This window comes from Drosophila sulfurigaster, chromosome 2L, assembly GCF_023558435.1.
Source record: "Drosophila sulfurigaster albostrigata strain 15112-1811.04 chromosome 2L, ASM2355843v2, whole genome shotgun sequence".
In the NCBI taxonomy this organism is placed as follows: domain Eukaryota; kingdom Metazoa; phylum Arthropoda; class Insecta; order Diptera; family Drosophilidae; genus Drosophila; species Drosophila sulfurigaster.
This window is the reverse complement of record NC_084881.1, coordinates 15,623,063-15,640,174: the sequence shown is the minus strand read 5'-3', so window position 1 is coordinate 15,640,174 and position 17,112 is coordinate 15,623,063. Positions and strand designations below refer to the sequence as shown.

The 17,112-nt window shown below is 38.9% G+C and overlaps 2 protein-coding genes across 3 annotated transcripts; both read right to left on the bottom strand.

The window, feature by feature from the left end:
- Positions 1-1,083: 1,083 nt before the first annotated feature.
- On the bottom strand, positions 1,084-4,215 carry LOC133840000 (uncharacterized). The gene is made up of 3 exons (XM_062271656.1): positions 4,085-4,215; positions 3,773-3,993; positions 1,084-2,089 (listed from the first exon to the last, which is right to left on the bottom strand). Exons 1-3 carry the CDS (start codon positions 4,100-4,102, stop codon positions 1,738-1,740), a joined length of 591 nt encoding a protein of 196 aa, XP_062127640.1. The 5' UTR covers positions 4,103-4,215; the 3' UTR covers positions 1,084-1,737.
- A 3,779-nt stretch (positions 4,216-7,994) lies between these two features.
- LOC133850058 (uncharacterized) lies at positions 7,995-15,562 on the bottom strand. Of its 2 annotated transcripts, none has more exons than XM_062286020.1 (3): positions 15,323-15,562; positions 14,059-14,401; positions 7,995-9,549 (listed from the first exon to the last, which is right to left on the bottom strand). In XM_062286020.1, exons 2-3 carry the CDS (start codon positions 14,278-14,280, stop codon positions 9,346-9,348), a joined length of 426 nt encoding a protein of 141 aa, XP_062142004.1. In that variant the 5' UTR covers positions 14,281-14,401; positions 15,323-15,562; the 3' UTR covers positions 7,995-9,345. The 2 variants fall into 2 exon arrangements, with proteins under 2 accessions (XP_062142004.1, XP_062142003.1); XM_062286019.1 differs by having other exon boundaries at positions 15,327-15,562.
- Positions 15,563-17,112: the final 1,550 nt, after the last annotated feature.

Here is a 17,112-nt window from a genome sequence, read left to right as displayed (position 1 = left end):
TCGACGCGTGCCGTCAACGTTGGCATTACAATCGCAACTGAAACGCAGCGCGGCGCCCAACACCAAACTTCCCATTCGAAAGAGAACGTTGAACATTTGCTCTTTGCTGTCACACACGTCGCATGCGCAACTCAAAGTGAGAGAACGAAAGAGTGAGAGCGCCCACTTGCTTTAGTTTATGCTGGCAGTGCTGTGGCATTGTTGGGGTTGGACTTTCGCTTTTGGGCTGCTAAGAGAGCAGACGGAGCAAGTGCAAGCCAGAACAGACGGCCGCTGTGCGCTCTCTTCCATACTGCCTAGTGCCGTTAGAAAGCGCAGGTAAACAAAATCAGCGAGGCTAAAACAAAAGGAACAACGCAAATGATGTTTATATTGTAGACATCAAAATGCTAAAAAAAACACACACACACCGACTCACACACACATTGGGGAAAGAGGAGCAAAAAGCACGCACACAGACACTCACTGACGATAGTTGAGAAGCTGAAGCGTCACTTAAGTGCCGCATGGGCAACGGGTAGCGGGAGGCAGAGGCCCCAAAATGCAAACGACGTGTTTTAAGTTCGCTTACATTTGACAGCCGAGTAGAGTCCGTTGAGTGTGTGTATTTAAAAGCATCTATCTGCGAGTGGATAGAAATGGTCGAAGGGGGGGGAGAAGGGACGGCGGGGATTAGGGTGGGCTTTGAACAGGAAGCAATAAGGGGAGTCCTAAAGCAGTTAAAAGTGTTGTTATTGCTGCCGAGTCTGACAATATGTCTCAATTAAAGTTGCGCAACTGAAGCCTGCTCTTAACTGCACTTCAAAGTGTTTTTCCTAAATGTCCAAAACTCTGCAAAACACTTAAATGTCTGTGTCCTATAAACTGCTTTTAAATACATCATCATCATTACAATTTTATTATGCTTATATTTGATAATCTCACCACATCATCAAATATTTTATGATAGCTTCGTATTGCGTATTTCACAGTTTGGCAAGCACTGTTAACTGTAGGAAATTCCGTTATTTTTGTACACCGTATGGCAACGCTTTGAATTTTGAAAGTATTTGAGGTTATGTAAGGACAGTCAGACAGCTAATATTTATGTTAAGTTGTTAAACTTTTTATTTCACTTTTTCCATTCATTTTATACACATATACAATATATACTTGAGTATCATTCTTCTTTTTTGTTTCGTTTTGTAAATTTTTTTGTTTGTTTTTCGTGTGTTTGCATTATTTGCACACAATTATCCTCGTGCTCAACAACAACAAAAATGTACTGAAAGTAGTTCGTTAGGTATTTGCCTAGTTGAAATGCATTTGCGATGAATGTATCGTGTGTACGAGTATATATAGTATCATATATATATATATATAGTCGAATATGTGAGATATATAGTCGATAAATCTTGGTATATAACGCATGTGCTTAAACAACTATGTACTTAAGATTACACAAACAAATTGAAACAAACAGCCTATTGGAGAATGTTTAGAGGTAAAAATTACATAAGAAACAACAACAATAATGAGGGGTGTTTTGTGGGGAGTAATGTTTGGGGGGATAATGTTCGTAGATCGTAAACTTTGTCACACGTTAAATCGTTTTTTTTTCTTTCTACTTGTTGAAATGAAACCAAAAACAAAAATAAAAGAGATGAACAAAAACCATGATGTGTAGCTTGTTTTTCAATGGGAATAACCATGATATATGGACTGGCTGAGGAGGATTCCACAAGTCCAACGCCCAACTTAGTGGGAAGGCGCACCATACGAGCTGCTGGGCGCCGAGGGAGCTGGCGGAGCGGCAGGAGCACCGTATTCCGAGGGAGGAGCAATGCTGTTGGGATATGGGCCAGTCTCCTCCTTCTGGGTCTTGTAGCGAATGAAGTAGACCTCCGGTTTGCTGGGCTGCGTGGGCGCTGGCGTTGGGATGACAATCTCGGGCTGCTCCTCTGGTTTCTTGACCAGCACATAGACCAAAGTCTTCTCCTCGTTCTGGGGGAACTGAGGAATTATGGGTGCAGTTGGTGCAGGTGGCGACGGCGCCTTGATGAACACAATCTTGTAATGCTTCTGTGGTGGCGGCACATACAGAGGTTTCCTATCATCATAATCGGGGATAGAGAGAAAGGAGAAGGGTTTTATATAACATATGCAAAAAAAAACAAAGTGCTTATGGCCAAGACCAAAGGCCCGACCCATAGAAAACTTGTTTATCGGCTGGCTAATAACGACCTGTCACAATTACCGCCCACAGCGCTCTAACAACGATTACCACAAGCGCAAAAATCCCTCTAGACTCTTATATAAAGTGGTGTGTACTCTCTATGGTAATTGTGTGTTCCTGTCCCCGAAGCGAAGCTAAAGTTAAAGCCGCCTGCACAGTGCACGAGTGCAATAATTAGCTTTGGAAATGCCTCGAATAAAGTAAAGTAAAGTAAAGTAAAGTAAACTTAGGTAACATTGTAGTCACGCTTTAGCTGTCTTCATCACCATATCTTTCCACTGGTAATTAAGATTACCCGACTCTCACTCACCCGACTCTCCCTTGCTGAAGAAGAAAAAGAAAGACGAAGACGCTACACAAATGACAAAACTAAGCAAGTGACTACTATTAAATACAGCGTTAAACACGTGAGTGCAACAGAGACAACTGCGGGGTATTAAATAATTTACGAAGTGCCCGCCTGACAAATACCGCACATTAAATTTGGAATCGAAATGGAAATTACATTTGTAATTGAAATTGAAATTCAAATAGTAAAACCCCTTCACTGGAAGTTTGTCTGTCCGCAAATGATAATGCAAAAAACGCAATGTGGCAATCATCTGGTTGTGGATGGGGCCCTGAGCCAGATTAGATGATTAAAGTTGGGTGTTTTGCAACTGAGATATTAACAAAGTACTAACTACTTATGTATGTATTCAAACACACAAAAAACAGAAAAAAACTCCATCTGTGTCACAGCAACGAACCCCATGAATTGTGGGATTTTCGCAACACGACAACTCATTTTGGAATAACATACTATATAATGGTAAACCAAGCGAAATGAGTGGCATCGTTATTAAAGCGAAGTGGATTATTTGGATAACTAGTTATCTTGCAGATTATCATTATGCAGAAGCGGTACATCTATTATTAAAATGGCACAAACATAATTAAAGACTTGCCAAAGGTGAGAAATTATAAACAAAAAACTCTTTTCATTCTATGGATGAATTGCATAAATTTAAGACTTCATAAATGTTGTGAGGTAATATATAGGAAATTAAAAAATAAATTGCAGATAATGAAGGATTATTGAAATTGATGAGGTAAATGATGCTCTAGAGATGTTGCAAGATAAAATAAAATATTTGCATTGGAATTTGAAAAAATAGTTTGCCAAAAATATTCGCTTCTTTTAAAGAGGTTGTATTTAAAAATACTATGGAATGTTCCATATAAGTCAAAGAATTTTAAAGACTGGCGAGTTTTTAAATAAAAATTGAATATTTATCCTTCGCTTCTTTTGAAAAATTATTATAAAAGCAAGTTTAATAAATGTTATGGAATTTCAACATTTTTTAAGTCGAATCTTTGAATGGGATATAAAGAATTTACTTTGCAAAATGTTTTAAGTGAGAAATCTAAATTCCCCAAAAACTGTGTCTAAATGAGGATTATATAAATAGTGGTTATAATTAAAAAAAACTCCCAAAATGTTATATAATTGTGCAAAGATCGCTTCTACGATAGTTTCGAGCTACACTCGAGGTTAATTGGGATCGCTTGTCTCACCTGGGAGCCTGGTACTCTGGCTCTGGTGGTGGCACATGCACATAGACGTGCTTGTGCACCACTGGCGGCTGCTGAGGCGGTCCATATTGGGGTGCTGGGGCACCGTAGCCGCCGCTTGGTCCACTTGGCTGATAGCTGCTCGAGGGAGGAGCGCTGTAAGTGTCACGGGGTGGTTCGGGGCGAGCGGCAACCAACGCTGCGCTGGCCAAGACGAGCACGATCTGCATCAGAACAGACAAGAACAGAACAATATAACATCATACTATATATCACAGAGTCACGAGGGAGAAGCACAAAACACACAGAACATACCACACAACTGGACTGCATAATGCTTAGTGATAGATCGAGTATAAGTATATATATCTATATATTGTATATCCGTTTAATGTTGGGAGTTCGTTCGTTCGACGCGGAACCTCTTACTCTTACTGCATGCCACAACGATTGTTGCAGTTTCTTTTATACGCGCCGCCGCTCTGTGGCGAGAAATAAAAATTAAGTAAAATTCAGCAGCGACGCCGGCGACAGCCGCAGCGCAAGCAGACGACGAAGCAGCGCAGCAAGCAGTTGGTAAAGAGCGCATAACCATGAAGAAATTGAAATGTATAAAACGGCAGCAGCAATAACAACAAGCCCAACTCTGCAACAATAACAAACAGCGTAAAACAACAAGAGCACAAGCAGCAAAAGCAGCAGCAACAGCAGCAAACAACAACAAAACAGCAGCAACAGCAACCGCGGCAGCAGCTCAGCCACCGCAACAATAACAATAACAAAAACACACGCAAAAGAGCAGCTGGCAAGTCATCTGGGTCTTGGGGGAAACTGAAGCTCAAGCCGAAGACGAAGCTGAAGACGAATACGAAGACGAAGTCACAGCAAAAGACGAAGCCGAAACTGAAGCTGAAGATCACGTTGGCGCTGCTCCTAGCTGCGACTGCGACGCCAACAGCTGCAGCAGCAGCAGCAGTGACAGAGACGTCGACTGCGACTGCGACAGCAACATCAACTGACCGTTTCTTCTTCGTTTTGTTTTTTCCTTTTCAATTTTAACTGATTCGATACCCTTGCTCTACTCGTCATAGACTCAATTGTGATTAGAAAGAGGCATCTTCGATATACATATATTAATTACACTTCAATATAAACTAAGCCTTGCTTTATGTGGGTCAATAGTTTAGTAGATCAATTTGTTAACTGCGAATTTTTATTGGCATGCTTTCATATAATATTTTACTGAGTTACTGAGTAATGTAAAAAGAGTTGTTACAAGTGCAAGTATTTTTTACATTCACCAGGAAGTGTTCATCCCAAGTTGTCTTGCAAAATTCAAGAGTATCTTGAAAGCTGCTTGATGATTACACCATTTAGATGTACTTCTCGCTCTTTGGTTTCTGTCTTTGTTTTGATTTTACTTGTGGTATTGTATTTGTATTTGTTATATAGTATTATTACGAGCAAGTATTTTGATCATTTGGTTTTTGGAGGATCGCATCATCGTCGGACTGACTGTTCGGATCGTGTGGCACGATTCACTTTCAATTTCAATGAATGTGGACGTCGGAGTCGTTTTGTATCTTTACTTGTTCATGTGGATGTTGGTGTTGCTCTTTATTGTGGATTCACACTCTGGAAAGGGGGGCAACTGGACTCGACTCGACTCGTCTCGACTGTAACTGGACTGTTGTTGCTATTATTTCATTTCTTCATGCACTCCAATCTTTTGTTATTCCCTCTCTTTCTGTCACTCTCTCTCTCTCCCCCTGTCACTCTTTCACTCGCTTTGGTTTGTGCAAGCTAGCTAATAATGAGCTTCACGGTCTTGTTGGGATACCATCGCCATCGTCATCGTCATCGTCATTTCCATCTTCATTTCCATTTTTTGACATAATGCAATAGTTGGCTATGAATTTCTTTAATTTAGTTTTGTATGCCTTGCTTTGTTGTTGTTATTGTTTGGCTTATTCAATAATTTGGAGCCCGGCAATGACATTATTTCGACTCGTACTCCCTTCCTGCTTCCCCTCCTTTCAAAAAATATGATTGGCCAAAAGTAACTTTTGTTTATTTGCTTTTTGTCGTTGAGTGGCTTTTCTTTCTCTCACTCATTTTTTTCTTTTTTTGTTGTTAGTAGTAGTTAGTTGTTGTATTTTTGTTTGCTGTCACGATCGGTCTATTGACTGCATGGGAACTACCTTGGATTTTGGCAGACGTCTTTCGCCCCCAAGGCGTTATCCATTTCGATATGCACATAATCGATAAAATGCAATCGATCGATTTGGTAGCCACTCCTGAAATTGGGAGGGGGACAAAAGGCGGTTGCCAGCCGGAATTTAATGAAATCAGCATTTTGCATTTTGGCTTGAGGCGGGAAACGAGGACGACACTGCAACTGGAACTTGCAACTTGCAACTTGCAACTGTGGTAACGTGCAGGTTGCCACATGCAACAGCAAGTGGCAACCGTCACTTTTCCTCGATGGCATCATTTATAATGCCGTTAGCCAAATGGCAAGTGTTTTGGCCATGTTTATTTCAGTTGTGATGTTGCTTGTTGATTTTGTTGTTCATCTGCGGCGCGCGCGCGTTTCGCATTTCCTCAATTTCCAACTCTCGAAATCCTCATCATCATCATCATCAGCAGCAGCAGCCACAACATCAGCAACAGCAGCATAGCGAATGAAGATGCTTTGGTTAGGTATAGGTATAAAATATGTTGATTGTTCCTAGGTCAGGCGGGGCAATTCCCCCGCCTCTTGAATACTCCCAAGCAGCTGCAGGCTCTGCTGCCACAACCCGCAAGCCGCAAGTGCCACAAACACGTTGCAAGCTGCAAGCTAACATAATTGATGAGACGGATATGGTTATTGAAATATTAGTACGAGCATCCGAACATGGTTAAACATTAATGGAGACACATAAGTATATTTTTAGATGTAGATAAAAATAAAGACATCATAATTACATGCATATCAAAACATAAACAAAAAGATACTTCAATTATACACATTTATTTGATGAATTAATAGAGACTCAAGTATAGCAAATATAATAAACTGATCAAGAAATATAAATAAAATAAATAGATAGTTAAATTATTCCTATTTTATTGACAATATTTTTAAATACGGTATAAATAAAGTCATTACATATGAAAAATTAATAAATGGCTATTAAAAATATGTTTATTAATTGAGTGATAACTATAGTATTTTCATAATAACATAATCGATAATTAATTTATAACCACATATTCATTTTAATCATATCTTTAATCACATTTCATTTAAGTATTTAGCAATTATCTTTTGATTCACTCAAAGTAATCCTCAGCTTGCGTCGCGACGCGTTCCCGAAAACCATTTCTCATCTTTTTCATGGCGTTGAATCTTTCTGCTTTCTCCCATTGCAGAAGCAACATCATTTGGTTCGACACCTTGGCAAGCGCAGATACTAATTATTATTAAGTATCTTTCATGGGCTTTATGTAACAAACAGCAAAAGCAACAGCAACACCAAAAGCAACAGCAACAGAGCCGCGAAACCATTTAAATAATATCGTATTTACATAAAAAATAAAAAACAATTAAAATGCGTTTACACACAACAAAAAAAAAAACAAAAATAATGAAGAAGCGGCCGAAGGCAACGGAACTTTTGGAGTTTTGGGACCGTTGAAGAGAGTGGAAGGTACTTGTGTAAGTAAATTCAGATACAGTGACAGCCGAGCTGAGCTGCAGATACAGATACTGTATCTGTATCTGTATCTGTATCTGGATGCTAATGGGCTCGTCTCGTCTTGTCTCGTCTGATGTCGGTTGTGAGGTGGGTGCGTTGGCAATCGCCACTTGTTAGTTTTAATTTGTCAAGAGTTGCACTTGAAGACGTCGCCGTGTGGAGTGAAGAAAGTAAATTGAGTCTTGGGAAGCATTGTGACCTGTATCTGCTTCTACTCAGCATTGTAGCTGCGTATCTCACAGATACACATGCTCGCATTTATATCTCTCTGTGTAGATGTGTGTGTGTGTGTGATGATGATGATGTAAAATGCCATTACATGTGTGCATTACATAAGACTTTTCCTCCCCGTTGCTTTTTGTAACTCCCCTCTCTCTCACTCTCTCTCTCTCTTTCTTTCTTTCAGGCGTATCAAGAGCCGAAGATCTAATTAACAAGAGGAGACCCGAAAAAAAGCCAAAAAAAAAATAAATAAAGGTAAGTAGTATATACAATTGTTGGCATTGCATTGAAAATGATTTTTTATTGTTTTTGATCAGAAGTAATAACGATAAAGATAACGTAAGTTAACAACAATTAAATGTACATTTTGTAGTTGTATCGCGAATATAAACGGGGCTGCATCGTTATCCCAAAAATGTATATATCTCTCTATATATATCTATAGGTATGTGTATATATATTTGTGTGTATATATCGTATATAGCTAAATGAAAAACAGACAAAACTTGCGCTGCGTGGAGGCCAAAACCAAATTATATTGTTCCACTGCTTCTTCCCTCCAGCCTCATGTTGTTGTTGTGGTTGTAGTTTGTAGTTGTAGTTGTACTTGTTGTTGTTGTACTTGTAGCGGAAGAAGAAGAAGCAGCAGCAGCAGAAGCGCCGCCGTCGGTCGGCATTTTAATTTGTGGTAGTTGGTGAGTAAGTAATATACTCGTAATTTATATTTATTTGCCCAGCCTTGGGGCCCATTAAAACTCCAGTTTTATGCTTTCAGGGACGGGGTTTACATATTTACAATTGACTTTTTGTTTTAAACCATGGCAACACAAGAAGCACGGCAGCCACAATACACAGAGACCATAACACGAAAGACTACCACATTTATATATATACTTCATATAGTACAACAAAGTGCAACAAAAAGTTGACAACAACACAAGGGAAGTCAGAACATTGCGACCGAGTCTACGCGACCCTGTGTAACCCTGTACCCAAGTCCTTACAGTCCAAGTTCAAGTTCAATTTCAATTGTATTCCTAGATCTCCCTTTTCGTTTACTATATAAATATTTGCTTAGCTTTTCATTTGTTTACTCTTTCACATACTTAAATTTGGGTACAGGGTATCAACAAAAAAAAAGAAAAGATATCTCGATTATTTTACATCGTTAATAGGAATAAACTGGGAGCTACATACATATATCATAATTTGATTCAATTTTTTGCATTTTCTTTTTGATTTTTTTGTTTGTTTTTTTTGTTCTACTTTTTGTTCGAATATAATCGTAAAAGTTAAAAATTATTGTTCTAATATAGGAACCGTTAAGTCCTTTAAGTTCAGTGTTGCAAAGCGCATTAAAAACCGTTGAGTTCTATATCGTTCTTGAAGAAATGCAAGCAAATCCATTCAAAATTGAGGAATACTTTAAAGTTGTTAGCATCTTTAAAAGTTCGGATTAGTAAGCAACCCGAGTTTATGAATGAATGTGACTGCATATCGAAATGGGTTTTCAGCATTCCTGTCTTTGGCTTTCTTGTTTGGGGGTCGTCACGTAGTTTGGGTTCGGGTTCCGTTTCGTTTCGTTTCGTTTGGTTCCGTTGTTGGGGGTCTTTAGTAGCGTCCGTAGGCACCCTCGGTATCTAGAGCGCCCATTGCCCCCAATTTCTGGAGCCAGGCGGCATTTGAGGCACGCTGCTGACCGTTCAACGGATTGTTGGCCTCGTTGTGCAGACGCATTTGGTGTTGCTGTAGCGGTTGCTGCTGTTGCTGCTGCTGTTGTTGGTTTTGTGGATCCTCATTGCTCAACTCCAAAATCTGCAAACAAACAACAAAAAAAAAAAAAAAGAAGAGAGTTAAACTTGCAATTGTTATTGTTGTTATGGTTGTTATTATTATTATCATCACAGCGTTATTATTGTTGTTTACATCAAGCGTAACGGATCTCTGAGATTGTGAGTTTGTTAGTTATTTCAAAAATCTGTTGAAATCTTGACTCGTATATTTATACAGCGCAACCAGACGCCCCCAACACCAGCAACCAACGCCAGCAACATTAACACCATCACCATCAGCAGCAGCAGCAACAACTGCGACGTGTGGGAAGTTTGGTCACAGCTTTTTTTGGCGGATCATTAAATCGAATGAACTTTACTCTCAGAGCTCTCAGATCTGTAACGTTGTCTGAGGCTCAAGCTAAACCTCGACTTCGTCTTGGAGTTGAAGTTGCTGTTGCTGTTGTTGGAGGCTGTCTTCATACATCGCATCGCATCGCATATGAAACTAGTTGCTGCTGTGAGCTGTGTGTTGATGATGACTGAAAATGTGTTAATGGGGGGTATTGTCGTGTAATTATCAGACGCTAGTCGCCTGTCCCCCCATCCCCTTCCCCTGTTGGTCTCCCACTCTGTCTCTCCCTTTTGGGGAGGTCTACTCCCTCTCGGACTCTTTTGTTTTTTGGCGAACGATGTGTGAACGCAAGAAAAACCTAAAACAATTTCGCGCCAAGTAATTATATTATTGCTAATTTAAAAGATTGTTGCTTTGCTTTGCCTTGCTTTGCTTTTCGTTTGCTTTGTTTATTTATCCAGCTATCCATCTCGCTTCAGCTCGTTGTCATCTCCAGTTGTTTAGTTATTAATAACTTTTTTTACTGCAGACTGCAGATATTTTGGATTGCATTTAAACGTTCAGACACAAGGAAACAAGCGATGCTGTTATCGCATGACATCTGGTTAGGAGGGCTAAATGTCTCCCTTCTTGCCGCACTTCCCCCTCTGGCTGTTGCTGCCACTGCCACTGCCACCCCGAGACAGCGATGTGGCAAGCGTCCTCACAAATTTGGACAGTTTAATTTGAGAGTTGGCGCTAAGTGCAAAGTTATGTGATTGTACAAGGAAGGGTCTTTTTATTATTTGTGTGAATTGTTTTGTGGATGGGCAACGGACGTTTGGGGGGTAGTGAATGATTTAACGAGGGTTGCTTGCCGCACTTGCCACACTTGCCACTTGCCACTTGCCACACGTCTGGCCATAAACACTCTCTCAACTATGTGCGCATAAACAATTACGTATCAATATTGTATAAGGGCATCATTGACTCCGGCTAATCGGCTGGGATGCCATCAATAATAATAATATTGTAATGCTAAGGTCAGACACCAATGAATATCGTTGAGTGTATGTGTGCGAAATGCTTTATTCAATTTATTAATAAATTCACCGTGAAGCTGTATGAAATTCCATCGAATCATCGTGGCACAATTTGGGAAAATTAAGCGTATAGTAGTTTCATTTTTTTTTTCTCATTTTTTTCGCTAACTGTCTGACCTCAGATTTGTATTACTTTTTTGTCTGGCTTATGTTTGTTGAGCTTGTGGAGTTATTTTTAGCCATGTTAATTTGATTTTTGATTGCTACCATGAGCATTTTTGCCCAAATTATGATCATTGCAATTGGGCCTACATCAAATTTAGATGTATTTATTTATTTTTTATCTGAATTATCAATTTTCATCTACAAACACTGACTTTGAATTAACAAATTCAATTTTTTATTATTCACAATTGATTGTTATCTGGGAGAAACGCTTTGAATCGACGTATTCAATTTCGCATTAATTATAATATTTAAAGAAATTAATTTTGCTGTGAATTATTTCTCAATTATTTATTTTTATTTTGCAAATATAAAATTGGTATTAAGAAATTATATTTTTTTGTAATTTTAATTTCGTTTAATTGATTATTATTTTTGTCTTTAGAAAAAACTGACTTTGAATTGAGAAATTAAATTTTTTTTATAATTATCATTAGCAAATGTATTTATTTATTATTTATATTTTTTCTTTTGCACAAACTTTTCAATTAAGTTATTAAATTTTGTATTTATAGAAACCTGTGACCTTACTCGAAAGCATTTCCCCGGCGGAAAGTTCTCATCCTACTTTGGCGCTTCGTGACTGGCGCCGGGAAAATTGTTTTCCCCGTCACTAAACGAAGTGAAGTGAAGTGAAGTCATGTGACATCCCCTGGCTAATTAACAATAAGCTGTGCTGTTTGCCGAGTCATGATCTCAGGTTCAATGCATTATTACTATCAAACTGACAAGTGGAATTTTCGTATTATTTTTCTGCGTGACGTCGCCAAGTCAAAGTCAACCTTCGTCAGCGGTCGACGTCGACGTCAGCATCAGCATCAGCAGCAACGCCAACGCCAACGTCGACGTCGAAGTCAACTTCAACGCGAACAACGTTCACCGCAGCAGCAGTAACAACAACAACAGCAGCAACAACAGCAGAAACAACAGCAGCAACTTCGCCGTCATCGTTTGCTATTTTGACATTTGATTTTCCCTCCCCCTATGCAGCACATTTGTTTGATATTGCTTTTCGTTTTTCTTTTCCTTTCTTTTTTATCCGCTTCTTTTCTTTTTCTTTTTCTGCCAATGCCACTTGCGTCGCTGTTGCCTGTGTTGTCTCTCTTTTGGCCAAAAGCATCTTTTGTGGACGTCGCAAGTCGCACGTCAGAGGTTTATCGATTTCCAAGTGCCATAACATGACTCAGATTCAAATTTAGACTTCAACTTGGACTCAAGCGAAGTGCGAGAGATGGCAAAAAATCAGAGGTTGAGATGCAGATAGTTATAAGTAAAGATTGAATCAGAGATGAAGGTAAAAAAGTATATAGTATGTAAATGCAATTGTAAAATGTGCAGAGACAGCGACAGACTATGAGAAGCAAGAGACAAAGAGTCTGAACTAAAGGTTAAGGCAAAGGTCAGCGAATACATTAAGTTATACGCTGAAGAAGAGGTCGACTTAGACACGGTAATTAAACAATAAATTCAGGAGCATTTTAGTTTAAATTTTCTTCATTATTTGAACCATAGAAATACGTTCTACAATCGTGGAAAGAAGACCTAGAGCTGTCTCACAACATTTGAAATTGAGGTAGCCAACGACAAAGTGAAAGATACTCCGCAACTTGTCATAGAACTAGTTATAGAAGCAGCGTCAGAACCAAGGACAAACTGAGTGTCCAACTCAAAAAGACAATCTCGCTGAAAGATTCATCGAACCAGAAGCAGAAGCAGACTTTAACTGTTAGATGTAGACGTAGATTTGGATTTAGCAGACTTGGCAACAAATTAATGACAATATTTGTTTAGTTTTTGTAGTTGTAGATTCAGAGACCAGAGACAAGGCTTCAGACTGTGTGCAACTCATAACAGTGTGTAGCAAATGGTGGCAGTTGCAATTGCGATTGCAGTTGCAGTTGCAGCTGCGTCTAAAATCGAGTGGCAAAATAATATGAAGCGCGGCACCATCGAAATATCCACATCCAACATCCACATTGAACATCCACATCCAACATCCATTAAATTGCCCCCCTGGTTAAGCAGCATTTTTGTCTTTTAGTTGCGAAAAAGAACAGGAAACACCGCATAGTGCAACAAAAAAAGAAGAAGAGGGGAAAAAAAAACATAATAATACGTACCAAAAAAAGAAGTAAGTATAAGTATGAGCATAATAAAATTGTGCAAAGATGAGAGCTTGAAGCTTGGCAGCAGGTTGGTCATTGCAATGGATTGGATTGTAGCCGAGCAGGCTCTGAGCAGCAGCAGCAGCAGCAGCGTGGTTGCAGTTGCAGTTTACAGGTTGCAGGTTGCAAATTCCATGTTGTGCAGACCTCGGATGACGCCGATGCGACCGTTAAGACCGGCCAGAAAAGAAGGCAAAAGTGCAAGCAAGCAAAAAAAAAAACCAAAACTTGCGAAATATGTAAAATATTTTTGAAACGGTTGCAGACGCGCAACCTCAACAGCAACAAAGCGACAACAGCAACAATTGCAAGTAATGTGGTCAGAAGACTAAGGAAGACTTGTCTTGATATTGGTCAGGTATTGGAGTAAGTAACCCTATAGCCATATAGCCATAGCAATGCTCATTGGCCTGCCATTGATGGACCATGACGTAACTCTCGGCAAAACGTCGACAACAACAACAACAACTGAGTGAGCAAAACAAAAACACGTTGAAAAATAAAACCTCAATAATTGGCGACATAATTGCAACTTAATACCACGCTTTGCCTCTTTTCATTTAGTTAATTATATCGCAAAAATAACGCACCAAAAACGTTGAGGGCACACACACATCGACATCTACAGACTTCGAGATATGATATGTGGGTAATGGTCTTTCAACAGGCTATCCACTTACTGAAGAACGTCGAGGGGAAGTCGTGAGGAGGGTTGGGAGAAGACCCCATTGACTTCGTCTTCGACTTCATCTTCGACTACATCTTCGACTTCTTCTTCGACTTACCTGCAGCATGAGCTCACGCAACTTATCCAATTCATCGCCATGCGACCTTGTGGGCAGGTATCGACTCTCGCAAGGCTGCAGCGGCGTCGCCACCAGGAGCAGCACCATCAGCAGCAGCAACAGCATTGGCAGCGGCAACTGCAGCGTCTGGGGCAACTGCAACCTGTGTCTTGCCTGCGTTTCTGTGCTCTGAGCCAAACTCTGATTCCTGCTGCTTGTCATTCTGCCTTTAGTTGTTGGTGTTGTTGTTGTTTTTGTTTGCTGTTGTGGTTGCTGTGGTGTGACGTTGCGCTGCTGCTGCTGCTTGCTTGGGTCACAGGTGCTGCTGGCGGCTTTTTATTGCCTGCAATCATATAAGAAAGTGTGTGAACTTTTAAATGACTTAAGAGAACTGCAAGTACGCCATCACGAGTGTGTCGAGAAAAGTACAGTACAACCCGACTAAAAGGTATTGTTAAGACTGCTCATTATTAAACACGGTCAATTTAATATTTTGGGTTTGGAATATTATATAAAAATGAAGTATCTTTTTAAGCTATTCATGTTCTTTTACAACTTTTGGAATTATTATATTTATTATTACTATTATCAACTTTTAGAATATATTGAAGAGACTTAGTTCTACTTTTACTATCCATTTTTAATAGCGAAAATCTTTATTATGTTACTTAGTATATAACCCTTTATTATTTTTGTTATTTTTAAATAAAACTTGAAGTTTTGAATAGAATTTATAATGACTACTAATATATAATATAATATATAATGTAAACTGATAAACTTTATTATATAAAATTAAATATTGTATTATTAATATATTGAATATATTTCTTAAATTAATGATTTGAACTCTAAAAGACATTAACAAATTTCAAGAAAAACTTCTTTAAAGCACATTCTAAAATATTTCACCATCACGTAACAAGAACTCCTCCCAAACATATTATCATCCCACTATCTAATATGAATCACAAATCTGCATAATACTAAACAATTTTCACTATAGCGCATATAGACTGTGATAGAAAGAGTTCTGCCTGAAGAGGTGGCTTAGCTTTAAAACTCGTAAATAGTTGGAAAAGGTAATTCAATTAATTAGTAATTTGCTAATGGCACATAAACAATATTAATGCAAAGTGGTTTTACAACTGAGGATTACGTGTTGACGCGACTTTTTTAAGGGGGGACAGAGGCGGGGGTCAGTTTGCTGTGTGTTGGTGTTGCAATCCTGCCTCCAGCCTCTTTCACACGGATGCTGACTCACTCACTGGCAATAAAAACGGAGTGTACACGGAATTAGTTGTAGTCGCTGAATTGGGTTGGGTTTTAGCTTTTAACTGCGTCACGATTCTCTCCACTTATTATTATCTAATTTTTTTCGTTGTATTATTTTGCACTTTTTTTCTTGCTTGCTGTTTTTATTTTATTTTATTTTTTTTGTGTGCGCCGAGCTGAGCTGGTGCGATGTGCTGGACCAGGATAACAATGTAGCTTTAAGCAAAGCTGCGTGCAGACATTTGTATTTATAGCCAAAAAGCCAAAGCATCGGTCGAGATTTTAGTGGCACTTTGGCCGTGATGACACAGAACACAGAACACATAGTACAGAGCAAAGGATATATGTAGAGGAGAGATGAGAGGGCTGGCCATATGACGTCCAGCAGATGCTCTACGTATCAGTCTTTACTCAGCCTTGAGGCTGGAGCAGTCGGCAATGCCCCAAAGAATTCCTTCACATTTCACATTATGCGCGCGCAGAGGCGACAACAGCAAAACCGAAAGCAACAGCAACAGCAACAACAATAACCACAACAACTGCCATATCATTGTCATAATACTAACACACATTCTTCGAGTGTATAAAAGTGAGTATGCGAGTGTGTGTGCGTGTGTGTGTTGTCTGTGCTGTGGGCGTCATTCTGGCACGCCCCAATAGAATCTGGTGAAATGTTTTCGCTTAGCAAATTTCATGGTTAACTTTTAGTAGCTTGTTCATGTTCTTGTTCTTCTTGCTGTTGTTGTTGTTGTTGTTGGTAACACTCTCGTTCTCGTTGTCGTTGTCGTCATGGCTGCACAAGTTGTTGACATTGCCGGGCGTCAATAATGTATCTCTAGTTCCAGTTCACTAACTAACCAACTGGCCAACAAGCTGCTGGCTCTCATGTCTTTACGCTCTTCCCATGTTTGTTGCCTGCAAATGGAACCATTTGTATACCGCGCACGACCAAAAGCCCCCAAATTTTTGATATAGCGCACTTTTGTGTGGCCATTGCTGTGATTGAATACGTGTCGTGCATAGCAACTCCAAGTCAAGGGTTTTTTTATAACCATATACGACTGACAGTCGCACATCGAACCCAGAAACAGAAACATTGATACGAGATAGAGACTGCGACTGAGACTGATATAGAGACAGATACTGAGACAAGAGTCATAGACAAAGTTGGAGTCGGAGATGTGTAAGCATCTGGGTTATGCGTACGAATGAATTCATTTCAAAGCGCAGTCGAATAAACGCTTTATGAAGCAGCTTCAAAACAAAGCCATAAACCTTCACAAGATATCATAAGATACAGAAATATTAAGTATGTCCTTGCGCTGCTTTATTCTTATTTCTCTGGAGTACATTCATTAGTTAGTCGATAGCTATGGAAATAAAAAAAATAGTTGTATAACATATAGTATTATAATTATGTACGGATTAATTGTGTAATTAAAGAAAATGTAAATCAAACGCATACTTCAAAAATTCATTAAATGCAGCTCTTAAACAAATTAAATTAACAATATTCTTGTCAAATTCTAAATCAAATACGAATGTTCAAAAGTAGTAGCAATTATGCATACAAATTAAAATTAAAATTCACTTCAATTAAATTTCAAAAATACTTGATCGCAAGTTTTGAGCGTTTTCAGTTAAGTTTTTTTTTTATCAATTAACTCAACATTTTTCTTCCTTTAATATTTTTATATATTAACATTATTATCCATAGTTTTATCTTGTCATAATTCTTGTAACATATTCTTTAACTCAAATCTTTACTTCGTTGTCAAA

What these genes read in the sequence shown, in the direction of transcription:
- LOC133840000 (XM_062271656.1), bottom strand. An exon ending in CCAGAGTACCAGGCTCCCAG is followed by an intron (nt 2,090 to 3,772) that starts GTGAGACAAGCG and finishes TTATGATGATAG; the next exon opens with GAAACCTCTGTATGTGCCGC.
- LOC133850058 (XM_062286020.1), bottom strand. Translation starts at nt 14,280, where the DNA reads ATGACAAGCAGCAGGAATCAGAGTTTGGCTCAGAGCACAGAAACGCAG. An exon ending in TGCGTGAGCTCATGCTGCAG is followed by an intron (nt 9,550 to 14,058) that starts GTAAGTCGAAGA and finishes GTTTGTTTGCAG; the next exon opens with ATTTTGGAGTTGAGCAATGA.